The 24,971-nt window shown below is 43.8% G+C and overlaps 1 protein-coding gene across 4 annotated transcripts in view; it reads left to right on the top strand.

Annotated features, from left to right (window-relative positions):
* Positions 1–24,700, top strand: part of LOC121700522 (myosin phosphatase Rho interacting protein) — a 43,377-nt gene extending 18,677 nt beyond the window's left edge. Inside the window, exons 8-25 of one of the 4 annotated variants that reach the window (XM_042083530.1) lie at positions 1,818–1,947; positions 4,185–4,271; positions 6,261–6,317; positions 7,257–7,325; positions 7,468–7,557; positions 8,050–8,159; positions 9,520–10,105; positions 10,369–10,506; positions 12,827–15,466; positions 18,064–18,211; positions 18,612–18,729; positions 19,491–19,650; positions 19,968–20,078; positions 20,193–20,279; positions 20,479–20,641; positions 21,023–21,108; positions 21,915–21,982; positions 23,629–24,700. In XM_042083530.1, coding sequence (XP_041939464.1) covers positions 1,818–1,947; positions 4,185–4,271; positions 6,261–6,317; positions 7,257–7,325; positions 7,468–7,557; positions 8,050–8,159; positions 9,520–10,105; positions 10,369–10,506; positions 12,827–15,466; positions 18,064–18,211; positions 18,612–18,729; positions 19,491–19,650; positions 19,968–20,078; positions 20,193–20,279; positions 20,479–20,641; positions 21,023–21,108; positions 21,915–21,947 — 4,813 coding nt within the window. In that variant the 3' untranslated portion in view covers positions 21,948–21,982; positions 23,629–24,700. The remainder of the gene's footprint in view (positions 1–1,817; positions 1,948–4,184; positions 4,272–6,260; positions 6,318–7,256; positions 7,326–7,467; positions 7,558–8,049; positions 8,160–9,519; positions 10,106–10,368; positions 10,507–12,826; positions 15,467–18,063; positions 18,212–18,611; positions 18,730–19,490; positions 19,651–19,967; positions 20,079–20,192; positions 20,280–20,478; positions 20,642–21,022; positions 21,109–21,914; positions 21,983–23,628) is intronic. The other 3 variants (XM_042083529.1, XM_042083531.1, XM_042083532.1) reach the window with 3 other exon arrangements.
* The last annotated feature ends 271 nt before the right edge of the window (positions 24,701–24,971 follow it).

The raw sequence follows: 24,971 nt of genomic DNA, 5'->3' as shown, positions 1-24,971 counted from the left end.
CCCCACTTCTCCTTTTAAAGGCATGCGGTGAGGCGAGTGGCGCTCAACCAGGGCCTTTCTAGGAATGATCAGACAGCGCCAATGAGGCTCACAGAGGATAGTACCCACTAGAGAGGCTACACCGATCCTGCCTTATTAGGCCAGCACCAAGTGCAAAACTATGTCTCTCGCACAGCGGCGAGAAAGGCCCCTTCTCTCATGCTTTGCTAATGCACCAAGAGATCCGTCTCTTGATCGCGGCTTGGCTTTTTTTGGCCCTCGTCTTTCATTCGTTTAGTCATGGGCTCACGTTGAAGATAAACACGCGTCTCCGTAAACACTCTTTGTAGTCAGTGATTGACCTGGAGTGCCCAGGGTTCCCGTCGAAGGTCAGAAGCCAACAGAGTGGGGCATTTCAAACAAAGAGGGTGACAGTTTCCCTTTTTTCTCAGACACTAAGATATGGCATACCCTAATCCTCCTCCTCCTTCTCCCCTCCTCTTCCCCAAAACACTCCTAAAGCCATCCCCCGTCCAACATCCCAAACTCCTTTGCGGGTTTGCAGACCTCCTGAGAGACTGCCTATCACATAAGGAGAGGGAGAAAAAGAGGGGAGAACTTAAATTTGGTCTAATTTGGGTTTATGGGAGCTGTGCCACTCAAGGGACGGCAGCCAATAAGATGAGGAGAGGTCACGTGGCCCAAATACCTCACTGGTTTTCTCTCTTATTGCCTTTTAAGGAGGACCGGCAGTCTTGTCAGCCCCCCCAACCCACCACCACCACCCAAATAAGGTCAATGTTTAAAAAAAGAGGGGGGTAATTTAATATTTCCAACTGGCTCTCGGTAAACTGAATTCCGTATGCTTTTCTTTAAAGAGAAAAGAAAAGAGGGCATTGTCTGAAAATGCGTCAAACTGGCAATGTTCTTGAACACCCCCTTTGCTTTTATTTTATGGGATGGCTGGAATGCCTCAGCTATTACAACTTGACAGTCCAGCACAAAGCAGACCATGCACATGAGCAGATGCCGCGTGTGTGTGATGTAAAAACAGCATTTAGAGGCTTAATCACTGCAAAACAATTACGATGCCATTCAAGACCTTGCATAATCCAATGTTGCCTCACCAAAGAGGTATATACTAAGAATGATTTTTATCTGTTGTGGTTGCAACCGTAACGGGGTGAATCAGGTTCCTGCACTCAGAGCATGTAGAGCACATGGCTGTTTGCTTGGGGGATAGTGTGGGTACATGTTAGAGCCTGCCTATTAGCGGCGTTGGTTTGGGAATGTATTAGAAGCAAACACTGGTTGTCACCGGCGTCTGCTTATGGAATCAAGAGTGCAGCAGGTGAAGGCCACGACTGCATTTCCAGAAGTTGAATTGAGTTGCCAGCCAATCATAACACAGATCTTGTCTTTAAAAATTTTTTTTTTCAAAGATAAATGATCGGCCTTCCAGGCTGATCTTGACTCCTCTATCTGTATGTTCTGTTACTTTTTCCAGGACTGCAAATTCCTAAATGACTTTGAATTAATGTAATTTAAATTTCTATGTCTCCAAACATGTATTCATGTGTGCAAGCATGTTATATGAATAGATCCCCAGATGTACCATTGCCTGTTAATGCTATCTATGTCTTATCAAATTCAAAAATCAGAATCAAAAAGCTTTACAGTTAAACAATCCTTATAACATACTTAACATTTTAACATTTCTGGACGGTGTAGCCCACCATCCTGCTGTCAGCATCTCTGCAGCAGTGATACAGCAGTGCAGCAATGCATGCTGGGAATGTGCTGCACTAGGATCTGAACTTGGGTTGTCTTATGTGCAGTGGGCGCTCAAACGTGATCGAGAAGCTGGAGGCGTTGGAGCTGGAGAACACTGAGCGCATGGAGGTGGACGAGTCGGACCGCAGCGCTGCCCGAGAGGGTCGTAGCGAGATAAGACGCTTCCACAGAGAGGTACGGAGCCCGCATACACCTGCCCATTACCTGCACGTACCTGTCTCTAAACGTACACACACACACACACCTGACTTTACATGTACAGTAGATAGCTTCAGATACCCACACCTGCCTCTACCTGCCTATGTGCTCATATACTCCTGCCCTTTCTATGCCTGCATGGTAGACCATGATGAAACCATGTTGAATATCTGTCACTTTGAGTCACCTCTCTGAAGCCCAGTCAATACCGTTTCCTAGTTGAGGTCGAGGCAAAACTCTTTAGACCGAACAATTTCATTTCAGACCTCCCTGACTTTCCAACATGCCAACAATATTGTTTATGTATTATCAATCACCTGAGCCTAACTGAGTTAGGGCTGGGCTGGAGTCCTCAGTCAGCCCTGCCAAGACTAATACCAGTCTTGGGGGACAAGCGGCATTAATCTCCCCGTCTCTCCTGCACCAGACCACTGGTGCTTCCTGTCTATTCGTTGGTCTCTACTCTGTAGCTTTATACATTTCTCACCATGGAATGCCGTGGGCGATAATGAAGACATAGCATTAGAAGATGACCTCACACTAACCCATTGTTTTACTTCAGAACTAGCATCATATGTCATTTTGAAACTAGATGAAAAGTCAATGGTTATGGAATTTAGCTATTGTATTTTAGTTCTACATTGTTTTGGTGATTTTGAGTTTTGTTTATTAGAAACACTCACTCTTTTTTTCTCTCTCTCTTTCTTTCTCTCTCTCACACATACACACACACACACACACATACACACACACACACACATACACACACACACACATACACACACACATATACACACACACACACACACACACACACACACACACACACACATACACACACACACACACACAAGTGCTGATTATTTAGATTTTAATTGTGGCTCTTCCTTCCTTTTGTCTACTGTGACCTATTTAGTCAAGGTTATGTATTTCAGGGGTCAGAGTGACTCCCTTCCATTTGGAGCAGAGTAACAATTTCTGCAGTAAATTCAGCCGTGGCCCATTTTAAGCTGTTGCTTTAGGCGGCATATTTAATGTAGGGATCGCTGTGGGACTCTGCTCTCCTGCTCTCTCTACTTGCTGTTTTTTTTTTTTTTTTTTACATTGATCAGCAACTTGCACTGAACTAAGTTTTATTTAGCATTACACACAGGCACCCACCCCACCCCCACCCCCACTCCCACTCGCTCCTTCCCCCTCTTGTAATCGTAATTCTCTCCTCTGCTTTGCTCTTATCGGAGAGGATTCCCCTTTCATCAACAACACCCTCTAAATATTTCAGCACAGTTAAATGCTAAATTTGTCTCTGGAAATGATGTGTGTCGATTAAGCAGGATTGCCGTCAGTCTGGCTTAGCACGTTTGTTTAGTTATTTGTAAACAAACTTTGTGTACCTGGCGTAGTTTGTCATCTTCCACCTCCCGCCCTCGTCTCTTCATTTCACACACACACACGCTCACAGGCACACACATACACACACACTCCCAGGCACACACGTACACACAACCTACCATCATACGAATGTGAAAAAGGGCTGTGCCTGTATTATCTCTGTTTTCAATTTATTGTGGTTCAGTTTGGGGTTGCTCACTGCTCAGCACAATGCGAGCGATGAGGATCTTGTTTCCACTGACATTCTGTTGTGATATTATCTATTATCTGAAGCGCGCATGAAACCCTTTCCTGACAAAGGAAAAGGCCCTTTCTGACTTCCCTCCCCCGGGCCAGGATGTATGTTGTGGTCGAGGCAGAAGCCACATGTTTAAAATGATTGGCCATCACTAGGAGTTATTTTAGATGGTTTAATTTTGCGCTTCAGTTTGGTTTTGGAGGCCATGTCTGTACATGCTAGATGCTCATTCAAAAACAATACCATAGTAATACCACAAACCGCCAATAGCATTGTGGTTTTCTGACCAAACCTTGGATACACAATGACCCCTTCTTGGTCCAGACCTCGACGTGTCACCTTGTCTGAAAGTTGGGATCGTTATGACCACGCAAGGTTAAAAGGTTGAGTGAACTGCACGGTCCTGTCTCATGTCTCCCCATCCATGTTTGTGTGATCAACTCATAGAAATTACCACATTTAGTGGAAAAGATGCCATGTATACTAATAACAAATATTGCATTGCTTTTCAGCTGTTGCTTGTTATCAGTATGTATTGTAAGGTAATTGAAAGGTGTGTGTGTGTGTGTGTTGTGTGTTTTAGGAGCAGAAGAATTACCAGCACACAGCCTTACCTCCACTGAGGCGTGCCAAGTCACTGGACCGCCGGACCACCGAGTCTGTCATGACAGTAAGTTTTACATCTGTCGGTCAATCTTTCCTTCTTCTGTCTTTTCTCATTTCTCTCTCTCTCTCTCTCTCTCGCACTCTCTTTTTCTGTCCCTCTCTCTCTTTCTCTCTTCCACGTTCTACTTCCATATCATACGTGTGTATCTATATCATCCACCTAGTCTGTGTTCTCACAGCCACTTTCAAAACATCGAGATAATAGACAGAACCATAGAGAGAGGGCGTTTTGTCTGGCTTCAATTAGTTATTATCTTTCCCTCTCTCTCTCTCTTTTTCTCTCCTGGAGAAGGGAGCATTGTAATCAGCTGGTGGAATATTGTTTGTCAAGGGTGTAAGGGGGGGAAACGGAGCGATGGAAGCCAGCAGCTCTCAATGCCTCCCTTGTTCTCCCGCGTCCGAAGGTCAAACGGCCGCTGCAGGCCCTTGAGCCTGGCCATCCAGTTCGGAGAGGGGGCCGGCCGCCGTTTACAGTTACACTGTGTGTGTATGTGGGTGTGTGTGCGTGGGTGTTTTGGGTAAATAATCACAGAGAGAGAATGGGTTTACATCAAGTCTGTAGATGCACTAATCTCATGTAGATCAGATCAGATAATGCTTCATTCTTATCCATTAACAGTATCTTCCATCATCATCATCGTCATCGTCATCATCATCATGACAAATAGTCTGTTGTCCTTTTTGAGTCTTGCCTTATACTTACTGTGCATGTAACCTCAACTCTAATTTCTCTCATGACTAAAGGGCCTCAGTATTTGTGGAAACTACATGTCTACATGAACATCCCATTGGATCCTCCCTGACAACTAATGCTGGTTGCCATCTTGTCTCTCTGTGGCTTTGTGTTGTTGTGTTGTTTTTGTTGTTGTGTTGTTTTTGTGAGAACGCGGACGTCCTAATCCTCCTGCGAGGGGCGCCGCTGGGCTTAGCGTTCTCCCCTCTCCTCCTCCTCCTCCTCCTCCTCCTGCCCAGGTCATCTCCACATCCTCCCTGTGTGGTCACACATTGGCTTCCATCCGCCTACATACTCAACTTGACTTAATCATGCTAGTGTGTGGATATGTGGCTGCCCCATGTTTTCTTGATTTGCCTCCATGAATGAGGATATGAGCATAAGTGTGTGAAAAACATTAGTTGTGTTTGAGTGGTTGGATGTTTGTGTACAGTATGTGTGAGCATAATTGATTTTGCTGTTTATGGTGTGTGTGTGTTGTGTTCACTCTCAACTGCTTCCCCTGAGCACCGTGCACAAATGCCTGTCGTGAGCGTGTGTCAATCACGGCGTGAAGCACAGCAGAGAAGCTTCTCACCAGCATCTCCTCTGCGGGCTGCCAGATTAGCCCCGACAGCCAGCAGATGACATGTGTTTCAGTGTGATTCTGCTTTTTCTTTACCTTTTTAGTTTTATTTATTACCTATTTATTTATTTATTATTTTTACATTCAGGGCAATTATTACTATGATTTCAAATTGTCATCTAAACCATCTCCACCAAACAAATTCTGAAATTCAAGATGTTTGAGAACTTCAAAGGTCTACAAAAACTTTGCCCACAAAAAGAGCCAAAGTTTGTGTTGGTTGAAATCCGTGCGTGTGATGCACTGAAGCTTCTATGGTGACCACACCTGTCAGTTACTGTCTCTTGTTGTTTTCTGGACACTGTTCACTAGTCAGTTCTGCAGATAGTGTGGACCATAGACCTGGACTGGCCATAGCCACACATGGATCACTGTCGGTCAGCTTCAACAGTCAGCTTCCTCTGCATGACGTTTTAACTGTGTGGTTTCACTAAATTGCATTGACTTTGCCCAGTGGTTTCATTAGTTTGGTAATGGTAAATCTTAGGGAAGGGGTGCTGATTCTGGTTACGATTTTGCCTTTTTGCTCATAAGAGAGTTCCTGGTTAGCACTCCTCCCTAGAAGCTTTGAGAATACCAATCCGGATGTCCTTGCTGTCTGTGTAACCTTTGGAATGTTGCTTTCTCTTTAACAGCCTGACCTGCTGAACTTCAAGAAAGGTTGGATGGTGAAGCTTGATGAACAGGGACAGGTGGGTCCTGCTTTTGTTCTTACAAATTACTCCTGTTTACTCATAATCCACTGCATTGAGTTAAAAAGTGACAGGAAATATATGAGCCCCTTTGAATAGGATATGTTTGTCTCAACCTCAGTTACCAGCCGAAAGGCGCCAAATATACTGTAGAAAGGGCTTGATTTCCACAATCAATAGCCTTCCAGCGCAGTTTCTGCTCTCGGCTCTGTGTCTACTTGGAGCTATTGATCAAGTTCACCATGACTATAAGGACACCTATCCCTGTTGGAGTTGTTTCTCCCTCGTTCTCCCGCGTCCGAAGGTCAAACGGCCGCTGCAGGCCCTTGAGCCTGGCCATCCAGTTCGGAGAGGGGGCCGGCCGCCGTTTACAGTTAATATATGAGCCCCTTTGAATAGGATATGTTTGTTTGTTTGCCACTTACTTGGAGCTATTGATCAAGTTCACCATGACTATAAGGACACCTATCCCTGTTGGAGTTGTTTCTCTGCAGGCCTCAGCTCTCCTTCCACAAGCTGATTTTCCACCCCCCACCCCGCAGCCTCTCAGTCACATCTTTTAGCCATGATAAATTCATCAAAGCCAAGTTATCTGGTCAAACAGTCACCCCCACCACCCCCCGCCCCCTGGTACACCCAAGGCACTGGGCAGCGGCCTTCAAAGGGCAGTCTTCCACTTTGATAGCAAGGGTTCAATGGGTAAAACTTAAAAGGATAAGGGCTCTTGACTTTTCTCCCCTTTACATTTTTATTTATGATTTTTTTTTTTTTTATCTCTCCGCTCTTTTAAAGAGGTGCATAAATCTCCCACACCTCAGAAGCTTAGCTCTTACAGACTGGACCACTCCACTCAGTAGACAGCAGTCACTCAGGGTACACTTGGAATTGCACATGTCATTTAATCCCTGTGTTGTGTTGTTTTTATATCACCTTTTGCAGTGGAAGAAGTATTGGTTTGTGCTGACCGACCATAGTCTACGATACTACAAGGATTCAATTGCAGAGGAGGTGAGTTCTTGAAAATGCACCGCGTTTCTTCTCTTTTGTGTTTTTGTTTAAAAATTCCAGTTTTCCAACACTTTTTTCAAAGACCGATTCTGCTGACAGGACATTTGTCTCTCTAATTCTCATTCATCCTCTTCCCCTACAGGCCTCAGACTTAGATGGAGAAATAGACCTCAGTACTTGTTACAATGTCACAGAACACCAAGCTCAACGGAACTATGGCTTCCAAATCCATGTAAGTCAACTTTAATGCTTAGACAAACTACCCATGGTCTCCTTGGAATCCAGTGGCTACCTCTCTGGCCAGGACGGAGGGTCATTAAGTCATTTTGTGCTCACATATCCCTTGCTGAGTGAATGCATAGCATATGTTCCCATTGAAGTTGCGCTTGTTAGACTTGGACGTGAGAATGGAATTTCAGCTTGACTGTATACTTAAAGATGAATACATTTGTTCTGTGATATGTGCAAATACATAGTATATGTTTTTAAGTAATGATTGTCATTTTTAATTGTCAATATCCGTGCATGTTCTGTTTGTGCAGATCCGTGCAAGTCTTCACTTTTGTATTGAAGTGGTTGGTAAATGTTGAAGAATATAAGCACCATTCAAATAAACATTGATTTCAATATAATTGATTTCAGCTGATTGTTCTGTCGCTCCTCTCATAATTTCCTGTGTGAAAATTGGAGTGAAAATGAAACGTCGCTGGTGGTTGTTTTTCAGACGCAGGAGGGAGTCCACACTCTTTCGGCCATGACGGCAGGGATCCGGCGCAACTGGATCCAGGCGGTGATGAGGAACGTGCGGCCCTCTACCGCGCCAGACGTGGCCAGGTCAGAAAACTCCTCTTTGTATAGTTTACTGCAACCTTACCGCAACTCCATCTCCAATTTACTGATGCACCCCCTACTCAGTGAGCTTGTATTTTAACAAGAACATCATGTCTGTCTGGAAATGTTTTCAATACCTTTTCTACCCATTTCACTGTTATTCAATCCATCTTCTTGTAATAAGATGTTTAAGGGAAGACTTGAATAAATTGTCTGAAAAATGTACATTTACTGTCATGTAAATGTATTTTGTCTTATGTTGTCATGTAAATTTATATTTTCAGTATTCAACCCATAAGTTTGTAGCACTTATGTTGGTAATATCAGAGGAACATATACAGGGTTCCCACGGGTCATGGAATTTCTGGAATATTATGGAATTTTGGAAAGTTTATTCCAGACATTGAAAGTCAGGGAATCATTTTTGGGAGAAGTTATGAAATATCAGGTAATGTTATTGTAGCAGTTTAAAATGAACTTGCCAAAATACATGAATACAAATAGCATATAGACACACAGTGCATATCTGGTTATTAGCTTTACTGCTTGCTTGAATAATTGTGGTTAGCCCGACTTTGTTTATTCAATGCCCATTCATTAATCTCCTGTTCTAAGAAAGTAAAATATTCTTCAACGCTACATGGCTGCTCTGAAATCTTTGGTCGGTATATTGTACCATTCATTATATAGTAGCTCATGGAAATTCATTTTGTTTTGTCAGGGAAAGTCATGGAATTTTACATTTAAATTAGAGTGGGAACCCTGCATATAAACCCTGAAGAAGTTAATGTTGGTATCGTAACACCCCCAATTATCACCACTTTTGTTCAGAAATTCTAAAACAACGATGTTTTTTAACACTTCAAAATAACATTTACTAAATGAACCTTACATTTTTCAGTAGCCATAGGTGTCTAGATTTGAACAAAATCTGGTTTGGTTCTTAACGGGAGCATTTACTGCCTGAAATATCCGATTTTGTTTACCACGCTCGGAGTTATACTGCTGGCCTGATGGGTCGCCTATTTACACCGTTTCAACGGCACATGGACGGTTAGACCGTGAATTCTCATCGTGAAATTAAAATAACACTGGAGCTCCAAGCGGTTGTGTACACGCAGCCTTACAACACTGTTTACAGCTCTTCGAGTCACGGTAAAATGTCATTTTTGGTACATAGCTAATTTAGATACACCTATGGTGTGGGTGGTTGCGTTTCTTTAGGAGTCCGCTGTCTTGGTTTGTATAGAAATGGATATTAAGTGACACATACACGCAAGACGGTGGAAATACGGGACCAGTGGGAATAGGGGGAGTTCCGATATAGCAGTGATGGTAATGACTATGTGGATATGGTTTGCAGCCTCAGTGATGACCATAACTCCTGCACGCCTCTGGAGAGCCTGTCTAGGCCCGACGTCACCCAGGACTCCGCCTCGGAGGCCTCGTCAGTGGAGCGCGAGCCGGGCCCTAAGAAGAGCCGGGCGCGGGAGCGGCGGCGCGAGGGCCGCTCCAAGACCTTCGACTGGGCCGAGTTCCGGCCCACCGCCCAGGCGCTGGCGCAGCAGCGGGCCAGCGAGGCCGAAGCCCTGCAGGCCGAGCTCAGCGACTCGGAGCGCAGCCGCCGACGGGAGGAGCGCCGCCGGCGCTACGGCTCGGTGGCCGGTAGCTCGCCAACCGACTCCCTCGGCGGCATGGACTTTGAGAGTGCAGGAGGAGGAGGAGGAGGAGGTGGTGGCCGGCTGAGCGAGGGGGGCTCCACGCCGCCGCACCAGCCGCAGCCGGTGTCCCTGGAGAGGCAGCGGAAAGTGGAGGATGAGATCGAGCAGCACTGGCAGCAGGTGGAGAAGACGCCCATCCGCGAGGAGAGGAGGGTGCCGCTGGCCTCAGCGCTGCAGACGAGGGAGACGGCCGAGCTGGAGAAGCTGCTGGAGAGCTACAAGAAAGGGGTGGGTACTGAACAAAACACACTTTATATATATATATATATATATATATATATATATATATATATATATATATATATATATATATATATATATATATCTCAGTGAAAATTACTTTTCATACTAGTAATATAAGGGGTGTGTGCTGAAAGAGCATGTTCGGTATGGTGCCTGATAGGGATTTGTAAGTCAGTTCACTTGCATTTAATAAAGCTCAGTCTAGTTAATGTTTTTGAGCCCTAGCTGGTTGTGTGTCCCTTTTTCAGGTAGAAGACCTGAAGCATCAGCTAGAGACATGTCACGAGCAGCTGGCTGAGTCCAACTTGAACAAGTACGAGCTGGAGGAGCAACTGCGCACGGCACTGGAGCGAGAGCAACACATCCGCATCGGATACATCTCACCGGTGAGCATGCTAACTGCAACCCTAGCCCATCATTATAGTCCCATGCTAGGAAGTTATGCTGTGTTTTCTATATATACATATATACTGTATATGCTAGAGCAGGATTCTATCTAATAGTCTTTGCATGTTTTTGTATAAGGTAACATGAAACAGAAACCCATTCCAAACAACAACAAGCTGACATCTCATCATCTAAGCTGTGAAACAGCCCGAAATGCACCTTGCATGAGTGCATTTGCATGTTGAAAGAAAAGATTTTGACTCTTGTTCTCTCTTTTTTTTTTTTGGCTTCTACTCGTTTCCTCAACTCTTGCCATGTTTTAGAAATACGAACCTGTGTCATGACTTCATTGCAAGCTAAAATGCCTATGATTACATTCAATTAACACTGGAACGGTGCGTTTATTAGTTGCAGATTGTTGTGCGTTTATTAGTTGCAGATTGTTGTGCAGAAACAGTTTGTACTGTACAATGTGTATGGTAGCCTTAAGGTATACTCATACCCTTGATGAGTCTTTAGGAAAGGTGAGAAATGCTTTATCCCATCTAACTACAGTCACAAAGCCACAATGTTTAAAAAACCAATAGAGCTATAGAGGTACACAAGAGGAATAAATGGTCACTATTGCATAGTCAGAGTATTGACCGAGTGTTGACAGTGTTGAGTATACTTATGCAATGGCTTATTTCATTATTATCATGATTATTATCATGTCTTTATATATGAGTGAATATGGCCATGTGCTTTCCAGAGCTTTGAAGTCCACTGTTAGCGTTGTTTATCTGAATGGTCATGGTGCTTGGTGTTTGCATGAGCTCAGCCTCACCCACGGGCCGTGACATGCACTGTTTACAAAAAGCTGACGCTATAGTTTCCTGAAGTTACAGCCCTGGTAAGAGTCATGGGTTGTTTGTTGCATCTTGAAAATAGCCTTGTGATTCTGTATGAAGAAGAAGTTGTCTTTGTCAGGGTTTCAGTTCATAGGGGTGGATTTTTTGGGACTCTGTGTGTTCCCTTTTAAGTATCCGTTAGATGTGGTTAGCGGCTTGCTGATTAACATAAAGTTACATAATGATGCAACATCTGCAGTACTGATAATAAGTGTTTCCTTTGCAAGCCCATTCTCTGTGTCATAAGGCACCAAATAGGTTATACCAAGAGTGGTATCAAGGGTATTGTGTATATCTAAAGGGTAAGCTACGTAGTGTCCTCAAAAATATATTGACAAATTTGTAATTCATTTATTTAAATAATATGTAGGTGTGCTATGGTTTGCATGCATGCCATTTTATTCATGTTTAACCTCTGCCTTCATTTTTCTTTTAACCTGGTTTAGCATACCATACTGAACATGTTGTGTGGATGGAATCCAGTTTGTCATGGGTGTTTGTTGATTTCTGTGCCTTTTGTATGTTTGAGAGAAAGTTTGTTGTTTGTTTGTGTGTGCGTGAGAGTGGTTTGTGTTTCTATGGCTCTTTATTTTGGATGCCATATCATTTCCTTGTGGCTTTATTGTTTCTAAACATTTGATGTCTTTTGGGCTAGTTGGATTGCATCACAGTTCGAAACTGAGGACTGTAGTATTCATAAACGAGAGGCAGTTGTAGTGTGTTCTGTGATACTGTCAGGGTATTGTGAATCTGGTAAGGACCTTACAATGAAGTTGATCGTGTTTACCTTGTACTGTAGTGTATACCAGTACATATCACGATGATTACACTGAATGTTGTTTTTTTATGAGTGCAATGCAGCATTTTGTGTAGTTTATTCATAGCATACTTAGAAGTGAATATACTTTCACGCAAACTGTGCTCTAATGAACTTCCTGAGTGGGGATCAATTTTAAGAAAACGTTGACCTACTGCAGACTGTGAATACTCGGCATATAAAACAACTTTTTTTCAAAAGCCTTGGAGAGATCAGACCACCATGTGTATGATGCGGTATGCCTACCATCTCAAAAATGAACTTAGCTAGCACTAATATTTGCATTACTTACACCATGAAATAACTCTTAACCATTTATTTGCATGCTTTGATGTGATTTACTAACCTTGGCCATTAAATTTCCTTCTGTAGAGCTCTAATTTTGCATCATTTAATCCATGAATCTGGATGCATTCATTCTCTCTTTTTAACCTGTGTGGTATTCATACCACTTTAGGTTGAACCAGGTATCATAGTTAATTCATGTTAATTTGTCCTAAATCTAGTAATAAAATACTGGGAAATGAAAATTTAAAATAGTGGTCTGTAGAGTAATTAGCTTGATTTCACCCCTGCTGAATGTTAACCAACTGTCTGGTCCCCTTTCCTAAGCTGGATTCCCCATTGGGTCTTGAGGGAGATCTTGATCCCCAGATGAAGAGGCCTGAACTGGTTAGTTCTCAAGCTCAGACATTAACGCGGAAGTATCAGGAAACCAAAGAGCTCCTGCAACTGCAAGAACTGAAAAAGCGCAACATGCAGGCACAGCTTGGCCTTTCTCTCTCACACCTGTCCATCCAGGAGCCTTGCACCCCTGAGCACCAAAAGCCCGCCACCTTGAAGAGTCCCCCCACTGATCCCATTCTAAAAACTGTCACATTTATGGTAGAGGATAGTGAGGCCAAGATTGAGGAGCTTGAAAAATGTATATCTGGCATGCCTATCACTCTGAAAGAGTTACTGGTTTTGCTACACTCTCATAGCGAGTTTACTAACAAGAGTGTCTTGAGTAGTCAGGAAAGAAATGAACTGAGTTCTTCTGGAGACATTACTAGCTGTCACAAGCTCTTAGAAAACCTCAAGTATCAGCAAGAAGTGGAGAACGAGACTATGAGGAGAAGCCTGGCCGAGGCTGGGGACAGCATCCGCAACTACGAGGCACGACTGATCACCATGGAGGATATCTTGGGGAGGGTTCAGCAACAGAAATTGGAAAGTCTAAAGAGCCCCTATGGGCCGGCATGTCAAATTGAGGACTTAGCAGAAAGCACAAACAGAGGTCTGTCCCAGAGGGTTGAGTTGCTAACAACAGAGAACGAGGCACTTAATCAGCGGTACCAAGAGATTGTCAATCAGTTGAGAGAGGCAGACCGGGAAATTGAGAGGCTAAAGACAGAATTGAGAGTGCAGGGTAGGCAGGAGCAACTCGGTACTTTAAATCAAACCAAGGTTAAGCAAGTTATAGACAGTTCGGTTGACCGTGACTTTTATGAGAGGGAGTTGAATGCGAAGTCTCGGAAGTTGCAGGAAGCTCTTGTTAAGTTAGAAGAGCTCGGAAACAATCTGAAAGACACTGAAAAGCGGCTTCAGTTGAAGGAAGCCACTCTAAGAGGTTTGGGATTTCAGATGGGTGACCAAGAAAGTCACAGTAGTGAAGTACAGCTGGAGAAGGAAGAGCTGAAACTTCAGCTTGCAGTTGCCCAGACGAGGCTCTCTGAAAGGGAGCAGAGGCTTTTCGCTGCTGAACAATCCTGGCAAGAACTTCAAGCCCAGAACCTGGAACTTCAGCAGAAAAACCAAGAAATTGAAAGATTACTTAGCAAACAGAAAGTAGCTGATACAATTGCAGAAACAAATGTAGTAATGACAGGTGCAGAGATGGCGTCAGATTGGATTGAGAAGAAGCTGGATTTATGCCAGAGGATGGAGCAAGCAAGTGAAGAGCTTACCACGGAAAAGATAGGAGCTGAGAAAGTGATTGAGGAATTCAAAATGAGGTCACAAGCCATTAGTGTATTAGTTGAGATGTTGGGAGAGGCAGATGCAGAGAAAATGGAAGGTGATTTAAGGAGTACATTAAAAGTCATGTGTGGACTTTGTCCTTTAGATGAGCATGTGGAAGTTAGTCAGACAGGTAAGCTGTTACTGCAGGAGGGAGAATTTTGTAGTAAACTTTTAAGTGGTATGATGGTTAGTCAAGTGAATCAAGATGGTGAGGATGCATGTAGGACCGTAAGAACTGTATCAGAACAGATGTTACTAGAGAAAATGTTGTTGCTGGTTATGAATCAACTGAACACCAAACCAAATGTGAACATGGAAATTCAAACTCAAAGTGTGGATGCAGACATTGGAGACACGAGGCAGATAATTAAAGACTTTACGGGCCGAAAGTCTTGCACATCGATCATCAATGATCTCATATATACTCTACAAGAGAAATTGTTGTGTATGAATCAAATTGTTTCAACCTTGAAGACCTCTCCAAATGAACAGCTCCAGACCTTGTTTGCATTGTTATCCAAGTATACAGGTCCAAAACGGCAGTGGTCACAATATGTTCAAGAGGCAGTCTTGGAAGCACATTGCTCTTATTTGGAATGTAAGCAGAAGTGCTATCAGGACATGGTGTTGCAAGAATTGCAGTCAGATATCACCAGAGATGGCTGCGCAAATTGTGTGAAACTAAGAGGGCAGAACAAGGACCTCTCATCCAAGTTGGAATACTTGCAAAGACAGTTGTCGGTTCCCTCAACAGAGGACATGAGCCCAGTCACACACATACAGATTGAAGGGGAGCCCATTGACTCCCTTGATAAGGCAATCCAATTGCAGGACATGGTAGCTAAGCATAGGAAAGAACTCCGGGAGCTGAAAGAATCTTATGAACAGGAGATGTGCAAGCTGAGGCAGGACGTGGCCAAGATGGGAGAAACTCTCCAGCTTAGATCTGAGGAGAATGTGAAGGAGATTGACTCCTTGACCATCTGCATGGAGAACCTGAAGAGAAAGCATGAGGAGGAACGAAGCTCCCTGGTGGAGCAGTTCAATCAAGAGATGGAGGATCTGAAGAGTGCTGTACCTCCACAGGGCTTCAAGAAAGGCCAGGGCCCACCGGGCTCCCTTAAGGAGCGAATCCAAGAGTTGGTCGCCCAGGTGGCAACCATGACCGAGGAGATGAAGGCCCGTGACCGCGACGGAGAGTCCGCATCACTGCGCCTGAAATTTGAGCGAGACCTGGAAAACCTGAAGGTCAAGGTGTTCCTTGTCCTCTACTGTCCTCCGTCCGTGATGCCTTGTATCTCCTTGTGGCAATCCCCTAGTCGACCCCCATCCCACTGCTTTTCCCTACTAACATTTCTTTCTGCATTTCCTCAAATTAATTTAATTTTGGTATTGCATGTTTGTTTACCTCGAAAGTGCATGTGAACATTGTTTTTTATATCAACAAAGAGGAACCCATTTTGATAACCGAAATTGTACATTTGCTATAATATAAATAAGGGAATCATTTTCCTTAACTTAAAGAAGATAATGGTCATTATTCATAATCTATGGAAATGTGTTCCTCAACATTTAGCACTCCATGGCTAAACTCCAAACCTTTACAGTGAAATGCAGTGACTCCGTTAGTCAGCTGAACCGACACCTCCAAGCCGTAACTATCTTCCCAAACATCATTTCAGTTGACTTAACTTGCGTAAGCTGTAATATCTTCATCAACTGGACAGATTTTCTTTAAGATCTCATGTTGTTGCAGACCTGCAGTTGCAAGTGTGCCCGGTTCATCTGAATGATTATGGTGTCAGTGCATTGATCTCTACTATCCAAACACAACATAACCTTTCCCCCTTTGACTAACTGATTAACAATCGATTGTCAGCTCCTCAACAAAGCTGCTTATTTTAATGCTTTGCAAAATGCTTGTTGCAGAAGGTAAATCAGTCACTTTGAAACTGTTCAAGTTGTGCAATGCGAAGGAGAAATGTGTCTTTGTTCCAGTAGCCTAATTACTTCATTCTCATGCATGTTACTATACGTTTCCTGTTTTATCCACTATACAATTTAGAGGAAAGGTAGACAAGAATGAATGATAATCTCTGTAAAGATGGTTAATTTAATGCTAGATTTATGGTGATTTTACACCCTGTTAAGTTACTAAGACTCTGCTCTCTACATATTTTGTGTCATTGTTTTAAGTAAGTCCATTTTGTATGTGACTTAATCTAAGTTATTGTTGTGCTATAGATTTCATCAGTACTTTTTGTTCTATTGATAGACTTTCTTGGATGGTCCAAAACAGGATGTGATTCTTAGAAATACTTAGAGCATTCATTTCCATGGCTCAGTATGTTACTGTCAAAGCCTGGTTTTGATGGAGTAGGAACATGTTCCTTTTCTATTGTTACGGCCTTTTGTAATCGTTATTTTTTCCTGTTTGAGTGGCCGGCCACATGGTTTATGGTTTATTGTCATTCCCTGGGTGTTTAGAGTAGTAGAGAATTTTACTCGCTTACTTTTGTGCGACAGCAACCACACCCAAAAGGACAGAAAGCCTTGTTTACTTCATTCAAATTGGACTTAAGTTATTTTGCCGTGGAATGTCCCCAAAACAAAGTTTAGAGTCAAAGGGCTCTGACGTGGACTGATTGTCTTTCGCACAATAAACTGAGCATACCCTTGCACACACATTCACATTGTCCTTGTGTAGTGCACCCTTGTAGACAACACTAGATAATAAATAGAAGTTACCATGTAGCCTGTGATGGCCACCACATCAGTGGCCTTGCCCCCCCCCCCCCCCCCCCCCCATGAGGAGGAAATGGGATTTTCCGCAGTGTGCAGGTGCGGCTGTGGATGTGCACACAGGGGACAGGATGTAACCTCGTGGCCACAGCGTGAGCTGGCTTGCTGGGGTTTTTTTTTCGGAGTTGGGAGGGTGTGGAGGGGTTGGTGTTGTGGCCTGAGAAGCGCACACTGAGACAACTGGCCCCCCTCCCTCCCTTACCATCCCCTACCCTGCCACCGTCTCTCTGGGAGCAGCTTTTTTAGTGCTGCACCCAAAGCGGGCCGAGAGCGAAAAAGGCCGGCTCCGCTGACCGCCCGGAGAGATTAGCGCTGTTGAATAGGAGGGAGGAAGTGGACCGGGGTCGGGCGCAGTGAGCAGGCCATTCAAACCCCCTCGTGTGGAAACATGCACTGTAATTGTGCTAGTGTCGGCCAGTGGCTCTTTCCAAAGTAGTTTTGATGGAGAACACACACACACACACACACACACACACACACACACACACACACACACACACACAGACACACCAGCCCAGCCTTTCGGTGGGTCTTTGTTGTCGGTTATCTGTCTTGTTTGGAAGATTAAGCTTTTTTTTTGTTGTTTGGTAGGGCAAAGCTCTTTATTTCCAGCCCACAGATTAGATTTGCAGATAACAAAATGAGAAAAAGTTAAAGAAGGTAAAAAAAAAAACTGTTATTCAACGGCAGTGTTTAAACACTCGTACCACTGTCAGGGACAAATGCATAACAAGCACTGATGCACCTCCGACCGCCTATGTCTGTCCTCCCTTTCATGTTCAGTGTATCTCCGTTAGCGCTGTGTGGAGGCAACTCGCACACAATGCTAACCCTGTCCGTATGTGTTTGTGTTTCTATATGTGTGTGTGCGCGTGCGTGCGTGTGTGTGTGTTTGTGGTCAAAAGGACCGAAACCAGGGTGGACTCGTGTCAAGCTCCATGGCCTTGTGATTTAACAACTGCTCTCCTCCACTCACCAACCCCCCCCCCCCCCCCCCCCTCCCTCCTCTCCGAAATGCTCCTCTTCCATCACTGTCCTCACAGGCTACGTGTGAGCGGGGCTTTGCCGCCATGGAGGAGTCCCACCAGAAGGTGATCGACGAACTGCAGAAGAAACACCAGCGGGAACTGGAGAAGCTGCAGGACGAGAAGGAGAGGCTCTTGGAAGAGGAGACGGCGGCCACCATCTCTGGTCAGTCAGTCGCCTGCCTGCCTGTCGTCCGTCCCTCCCTGACCCAGCACTGGGCAGGGATTTACACTCTGTGCCCGTCCTCTGCTGCCAAACCCACCACAGTCTGAATGGAATTTGTCAACGAAATTGCCCCCTTTCGTGTTGGCACAGTAGCCAAAATAGCCAAAACACTGGTCAAATTTCAGTGCAGAGGAAAAGTTGAGCATGAGGCTGATGGAACAATTACTAATTCAGCTGTCTAGGCCTGGGTCTGCAGCTTGTCATTAATTTGAATGTCTAAAGATATGATGCCTGAAATCATTTAGTTTAATGTGCTTTTTACTGGATTATGTCTTGAGACAGTCCGTTTAGACCCTTTTTTGGTAAATCAGTTCCTCCTGTTTTTTTCCCCTGCACACAGCAATTGAAGCTATGAAGAACGCACACCGAAGTGAGCTGGAGAGGGAGCTGGATAAGGCCCGCAAGGCCAACAGCAACACTGAAAACGCTGACATCGAGGAGATCCGCCGACAGCACGAGTAAGCAAAGCCATCAGGGTCACAGTGAAATGCGAGAGCCGACCCAGCAGAGAGTGAAGATTAAGAACCACAAAGTTCCAGCTTCACTAATTTGCAACATAACACACCTTTCCCAGTGTTGCGTAATAACTGACCAAATCCACAGCCCTCGTCCTCCAAACTGCCAATAGTGTCTACGTGTCCTTATACAACCTCAGCACCGCTGCAGTGAGGTTTCTGATAACACCTGACAACACCTTCGTCCCTGCATGACCTCTGCTGCCGTACTTCTGTCCCAGTGTTATGATTGTATTAGCTCAGATTATTTTTCTTAATGAGAGCCTGTTTGCGATGTTGGGCAATGGGGCTTCTCCACACTCACTGAAAGCACTGAATGGGCGATTTAAGAACAACTCCGGGCAAAGCTGGGTTGTGTGACCGCACTCCTGCTGCCAAAGTGTCCCCACAGTGACAAAAGAGCTAAGATGCCGGTGACCTTGCCAAACCTGGAATTACCGACTATTCAGGCTGGCTTTTGTTTTGCCTACGTGCTGGTAATCTGCCCCCGGAAAAAAATAAATAAACCACCATCTTGGCCACTGCTCTGTCTAGACACAGCCCTCCTCTGCATATTTGTAGCAGCATTGGGTACACAAAATCCTTTTGGAAGAAGGATCCGTTGTGTTCTCCTTTCCTTTTTGGGGTGTACGCCTGACATTTCCGTCTTTCTCTCTGAACTCACCAACTCTTTTTTTTTTTTTCTTTTTCCTCTTTTGTTTCAGAGAGGAGCTTTTGTCCTTCCAGCGGGAGATCGAGGTGCTGTCGGAGCAGTACTCTCAGAAGTGCCTGGAGAACGCTCACCTGGCCCAGGCCTTGGAGGCCGAGCGGCAGGCCCTCCGGCAGTGCCAGAGGGAGAACCAGGAGCTCAATGCGCACAACCAGGTGCCTGGGCCCACACCTCGCCACACCACACACGTGCCACACAGAAACAGAATTAGGGTCACTCTGGTTGTTTATAATTCTTTTCAGTAGAGTTAAGTCTGACCACCCTGCTTTGAAATGAGCCCAACTTGGGGACCGCAGGTCAAAAGCGAATGACATGGTTACATTTTCGGGGACAAGATGCTCAAGTGGATAGTCGCACTAATGGGAACCTAATAAGGCAGTACCGTGCCCTCATTTCCCCCTATATGCACAGGGTATTGATTTCATATTCAATCTTAATCTGACAATACAATATCATTTTCCCTTTCCTCAAGGAACTGAATAATCGTCTTGCTGCTGAGATCACAAAAATGCGGTCCATGACAAGTGATGAGGGTGGAGAGACGTGCACAGTGATTCAGGGGAAGGAGCTGTACGAGTTAGAGGTAAGTGGAGGATTTTTATGTTATGTTTTGTTTATTCTCTGTGAGATGCTAGCTATTCATTTTCCTGTACTCATTACCTGTTACATCATTCATTTCTTTGCTTGAAATCCACAGGTCATGTTGAGGGTCAAGGAGTCCGAGGTTCAGTACCTGAAGCAGGAAATTAATTCTCTAAAAGATGAGCTCCAGGCTGCCCAAAGAGTGAGTAGATCGACCAGATTAAGGATTCCATATGAGGGGATAATATATTTTTGGTTTATTTTTCCACAAGAGCGTGAGTTTAGGTTAAGACTTGCGAGATAAAGTGTAACTATTACAACAGGCATAGCATCATGGCCACAAGTAACAGTTGTGTCTGATAGTAGTGTGAACACCTAAAGAGATGTATGGTTGTTTTTAGGACAAGAAATACGCCACAGACAAGTACAAGGACATCTACACGGAGCTGAGCATCGTGCGGGCCAAGGCGGAGCGGGACCTGGGCCGCTTGCGGGAGCAGCTCCAGCTAGCCCACGAGGCCCTCGGCGAGCCTACGCTAGAGGATGTGGAACGCAGTGGCTACGGTATGACCTCCAGCTGACCTCCGCAGCTGGCGGCCGATTTAAATCAGACCTTGAACTGTCCATTTACTGTATATATAAGGGAACTGTCATGGTGATATCTTGTCCCAGTTTCACATTTTGAAGGTTTTGCTCCGTCAGATGTGATTATATAATGCACATCACCAGTCATAGATGGTGAGGGTTAGTTTCAGTCTGTGGCAAGGAAGCAAGCTTGCTCTTATTCAGGCTCTGACTTGCAGCTGGGCTTTGGTGTCGTAGCTGGTAATCTCTCTCTCAATGCCTTTTATCTCTGCCTTAACTGTCTAGGATGAAGATGTTTAGTCATTGCATATAACAATATGTGTTTTTTAATGTTATAATGATATATATCTGTTTTCGCAGATATCATGAAGTCCAAAAGCAATCCTGACATCCTCAAAATGGCAGCGGCGGCAGCCAAACGCTCTGAGCGCACTATGAGGTCAAAGGTGAGTTGCAAGGTCACCACTGGGTCACCACTGGGTCAACCCCACGCTTCATGTCGCCCTGTCCTGATCAAAGCTGTCAGTTCATTAGATTGCTTGGCTGTTTGTTTTCATGTAATCGTGTGGGTGTTGAAGCGTTGAACAGACCGAGGTGGTGTTTCAGCAGGACAACACTGCCACCCTGAGGCCAGCATCTGTATGGCTCCTTTGGCATCATTTTGCGTTTCATAGTGGAGGGATAGTAGTCTGTAATTTCAACATCTACCACCCTTATCTTCCTTCAGTACAAAGTTCTTGTTACATTTTTTATTACAGATTCACAACTGTGTTTTGAGCCTTGATGATTGACATGTATTCAGAGTTTAACAAAAACATAAGTTGAAGGGAAAAAAATCAGATTCATTGCAGCAAATATCTATATTCTCTTCCTTGTAAGAGCTTGGTAAGTTATTGCAGTCTAGGCTATTTATGCCCCCACTTTCACCCCATTATAATGTACCATGTGGGGTGTTTTGTGTGCGTGTTTGTGTTTGTTTGTGTGGGTGTGTGTGTGTGTTTGTATGTGTGTGTGTGTGTGTGTGTGTGTGTGTGTGTGTGTGTGTGTGTGTGTGTGTGTGGGTGTGTTTGTGTTTGTGTTTGTGTTTGTGTTTGTGTTTGTGTTTGTGTTTGTGTTTGTGTTTGTGTTTGTGTTTGTGTTGTGTGTGTGTGTGTGTGTGTGTGTGTGTGTGTGTGTGTGTGTGTGTGTGTGTGTGTGTGTGTGTGTATTTGCATTATTTCTCCATCTCTCCTCCCACTCCCTCTGTCCTCAGTCTGTGAGTCGTGACATGCCCTGGGACAGCTAAGGGCTGCCTGAGGACCTAGTGACTTCTTCCTTTAGGTAAATCCCTCGGGAACAGACCGTTGTTGTTAGCCACCACCACCCTATACACCCTCCTGTCTTCCACCCAGGGACAAAGTGTGATTTGATGGGGTGGGGGGGGGGTCCTTGGCTGTTTGTTTTATTTTATGCATCCCATGGTACACTTCAAAGGATTAGTCATGGCCTTTTACTAATTGTTTCATCATAATTCTCTGCTTGGCATGATGATAAAACATGAGGATCTTTTCCGGTCTGTCTTGCCAAACCCAACCCTACCCAACCCAAGTGTCCTGTACACTTAAGCTTTCTTTGTCTGGATGAACAGAAGATGGCTGCACTCACTCTAGTCCATAAGTTAATCCTTTGAAATGACTGATATTTAACCATCACTAATGTGTTGCAGATGTTTTAGCCAAGTTTTCCTATTACCTTTTTTAAATGTGATGAATTGCAATTTGAGATGAAATGAGAACTAGGAAATGAAAACTTCTTTTAGTACTTTGCTTTTTTAAAATTTGGTGTCATGTTTCATCTGTGGTGCTATGATTTAAGCATTGGTGAACAACACTAAATGGAACTGTACATTTGGTCATTGGTGAACAACACTAAATTAAATATTTGGTCACATAGAATTTGTACTTGACATTCAAAAACCTCCAAATGTAATGTGGTAGCTGATTTGGCCTACATCAACACCAGACAGAAAATTGATTTTAACCAAAGTTTTAATAATAATAATAACAATAATAATAACACATTTAAAGGCACCTTTCTCGGCACTCAAGGACACTGAAAAAGCTGTTTCACTCTTTCGCATTCAGTATGCTCACTATTTTATTTCCACACATTTTATTCCCTTTTAAATAGTGCACTGTGACCTACATAGTGTCATTGCTTTCAGTTATATGTTGCACTGACATTTGGTTGTCTTTTTAAGTCTTGTGACCAGCATTTAGTGGTCTGAAAAACGTTATCGCTTTACGAAGCGTCAGTGCCCCCACTGGTTACTGACAAGTTAGTGAAGTTAGTCAAGTCTATGTTGGTAGGCTACTGACTGGGCAGTGACCGGTAGTTCGCCAGTGCCTGGTGCAAGGTGTCAGAGGCACTGACTAAACATCCCCTGGAGCTGCCCCTGGTGGTACTAAGTAGTTTTTGATACAGTGGTCATCAGTGGTGTTTCTATGGTGTTAAGACTTTAACTTTAGCTACAACCACTTCTGTGACACCATAAAGTTTATATTATGTATATTAGTTCATATAAAATATGCACAAACATAGCTGTTGATTTATATTACTGACTAGACATAATTAGGTACACTGTCACTATATGGTTCTAGACTACTCCTGTCTCCTGCTGCTTTAAAGTGATTTATGTTATTAGTGCAGCTTGGTTAGTAAAAAGAACTTTCACAAGAAGCGCCATCTGAGATCCAGGGCCTTCATGCATCTCCATTGCCTGCCTTAGCATCTTACATGGAAGCAACACCTCAAGATTTCTTCATTGCCGTCTTGCACGCTAACCTGAATGAACAAACTCTGACAGTCATTACAGTTATTAATTTCTCTTTTTTTTGCTCACTTTCCCTCTCCCTCTCCCTCTCCCTCTCTCTCTCTCTCTCTCTCTCTCTCTCTCTCTCATTCTCTCCCTTCTCTTTCTATCCCAGAGTCTGAAGGAGGGACTGACTGCTGAGCAGAGGCTCCACTTGTTTGATAACAAGGACACCAAGGAGTTCTGACATTGATGCATCGACCCCTCCCATGCTGCATGATAAGACGCTGCCTCCCCAATACACTCCTTCACTCCCCACTCACTCACCCACTTTCCCACACACTATATTTTAGCCCAGTAATTAACCATTTAGAAGCACACTGGTCACAACGAGTCCGATATTATAACGTGGTATGATGTTTGAATTTTATGTCTATAGAGTATGCATTTCATGCACTTCTGTTACTGTGACATTTTTTTTTTATCTCCATTGCCATGTCTTAATGTAAATACTGTTTTTTTTTTGTTTTTTTTTTTAATTAAGCATCTGTCACACATACACTAAATATGTTTGTGTAAGCTACTGTTTTAACCTCTTAGTTATGTGTGAATAGTCAAAGAAATGCGTAAATGTGTACTGGATCAACAACACCCCGCACGAATGAATGAATGAGTGAATGATGTGTATGTGGAACCAACATTAGAATACAATCATGTTGCCAGGTCTGTGTTCACACTATATCCTAGGTGCTGTCAGTATGCACATAATGAAGATGCCCTCAAAACCCCTCGTAATGTACAGAGTTGGCTATGCTGCGCTGCTCTAGAGGGGGGAGAAATGGCTGTATCATTTAAGAGAAAAGTTGAAACTTGCTTAGTAGCATAATACTCCATATTAATCTTTGTGAGCTATCTGACCACTCGAAAGGAACTATTGATGGTATCAACTAAATACACCTGTAAGGTTTAGGTTGGGGATGGATATATGTATATGCAATATATGTATGCCATTTTTATCTCTATAATGATGTTGGTCTACTCTGACTGGGAGTTATTTTTTAGTTTCCCCCTTCAAAGTTGATTATGTTTGCAGTGTTGTTCAGTGGCAGACCCTTTATATTTATTTAAATGTCAAAAAGAGTTTTTGTCTCACATTTCCATTCCTATGTCCTCTGTTATTGTAAATATACAGCAAATATTCACCAACTGACAACAGGTTTATTAGCAATAAATATTTTTGCACCCTGCCTTTTAATTCTGTGTTTTTCAAGGCATTAGACTTGTTACAATGAAATGGAAAGAATATGTGCAAATGTATTATCAATGCGTACATATATTGACAAATTATCATTATGTTAAGACAACTTTTTACCTCTTGAATGAAGAATGGCAGATGGAAGGATCAACCAATTAAGATTAGTCAGGCAATTTGATTTCCAAGCCAAGGCCAGCCTTCCACACACATTGATGACTAGGCTAGGAATAAGGGTAGGACAAAAGACATGAAATTGTAATGCT

This window comes from Alosa sapidissima, chromosome 24 (genome assembly GCF_018492685.1).
Source record: "Alosa sapidissima isolate fAloSap1 chromosome 24, fAloSap1.pri, whole genome shotgun sequence".
Lineage (NCBI taxonomy): Eukaryota > Metazoa > Chordata > Actinopteri > Clupeiformes > Clupeidae > Alosa > Alosa sapidissima.
Note: the sequence above shows the minus strand (reverse complement) of the source record. Positions and strands in the feature narration are given on the sequence as shown.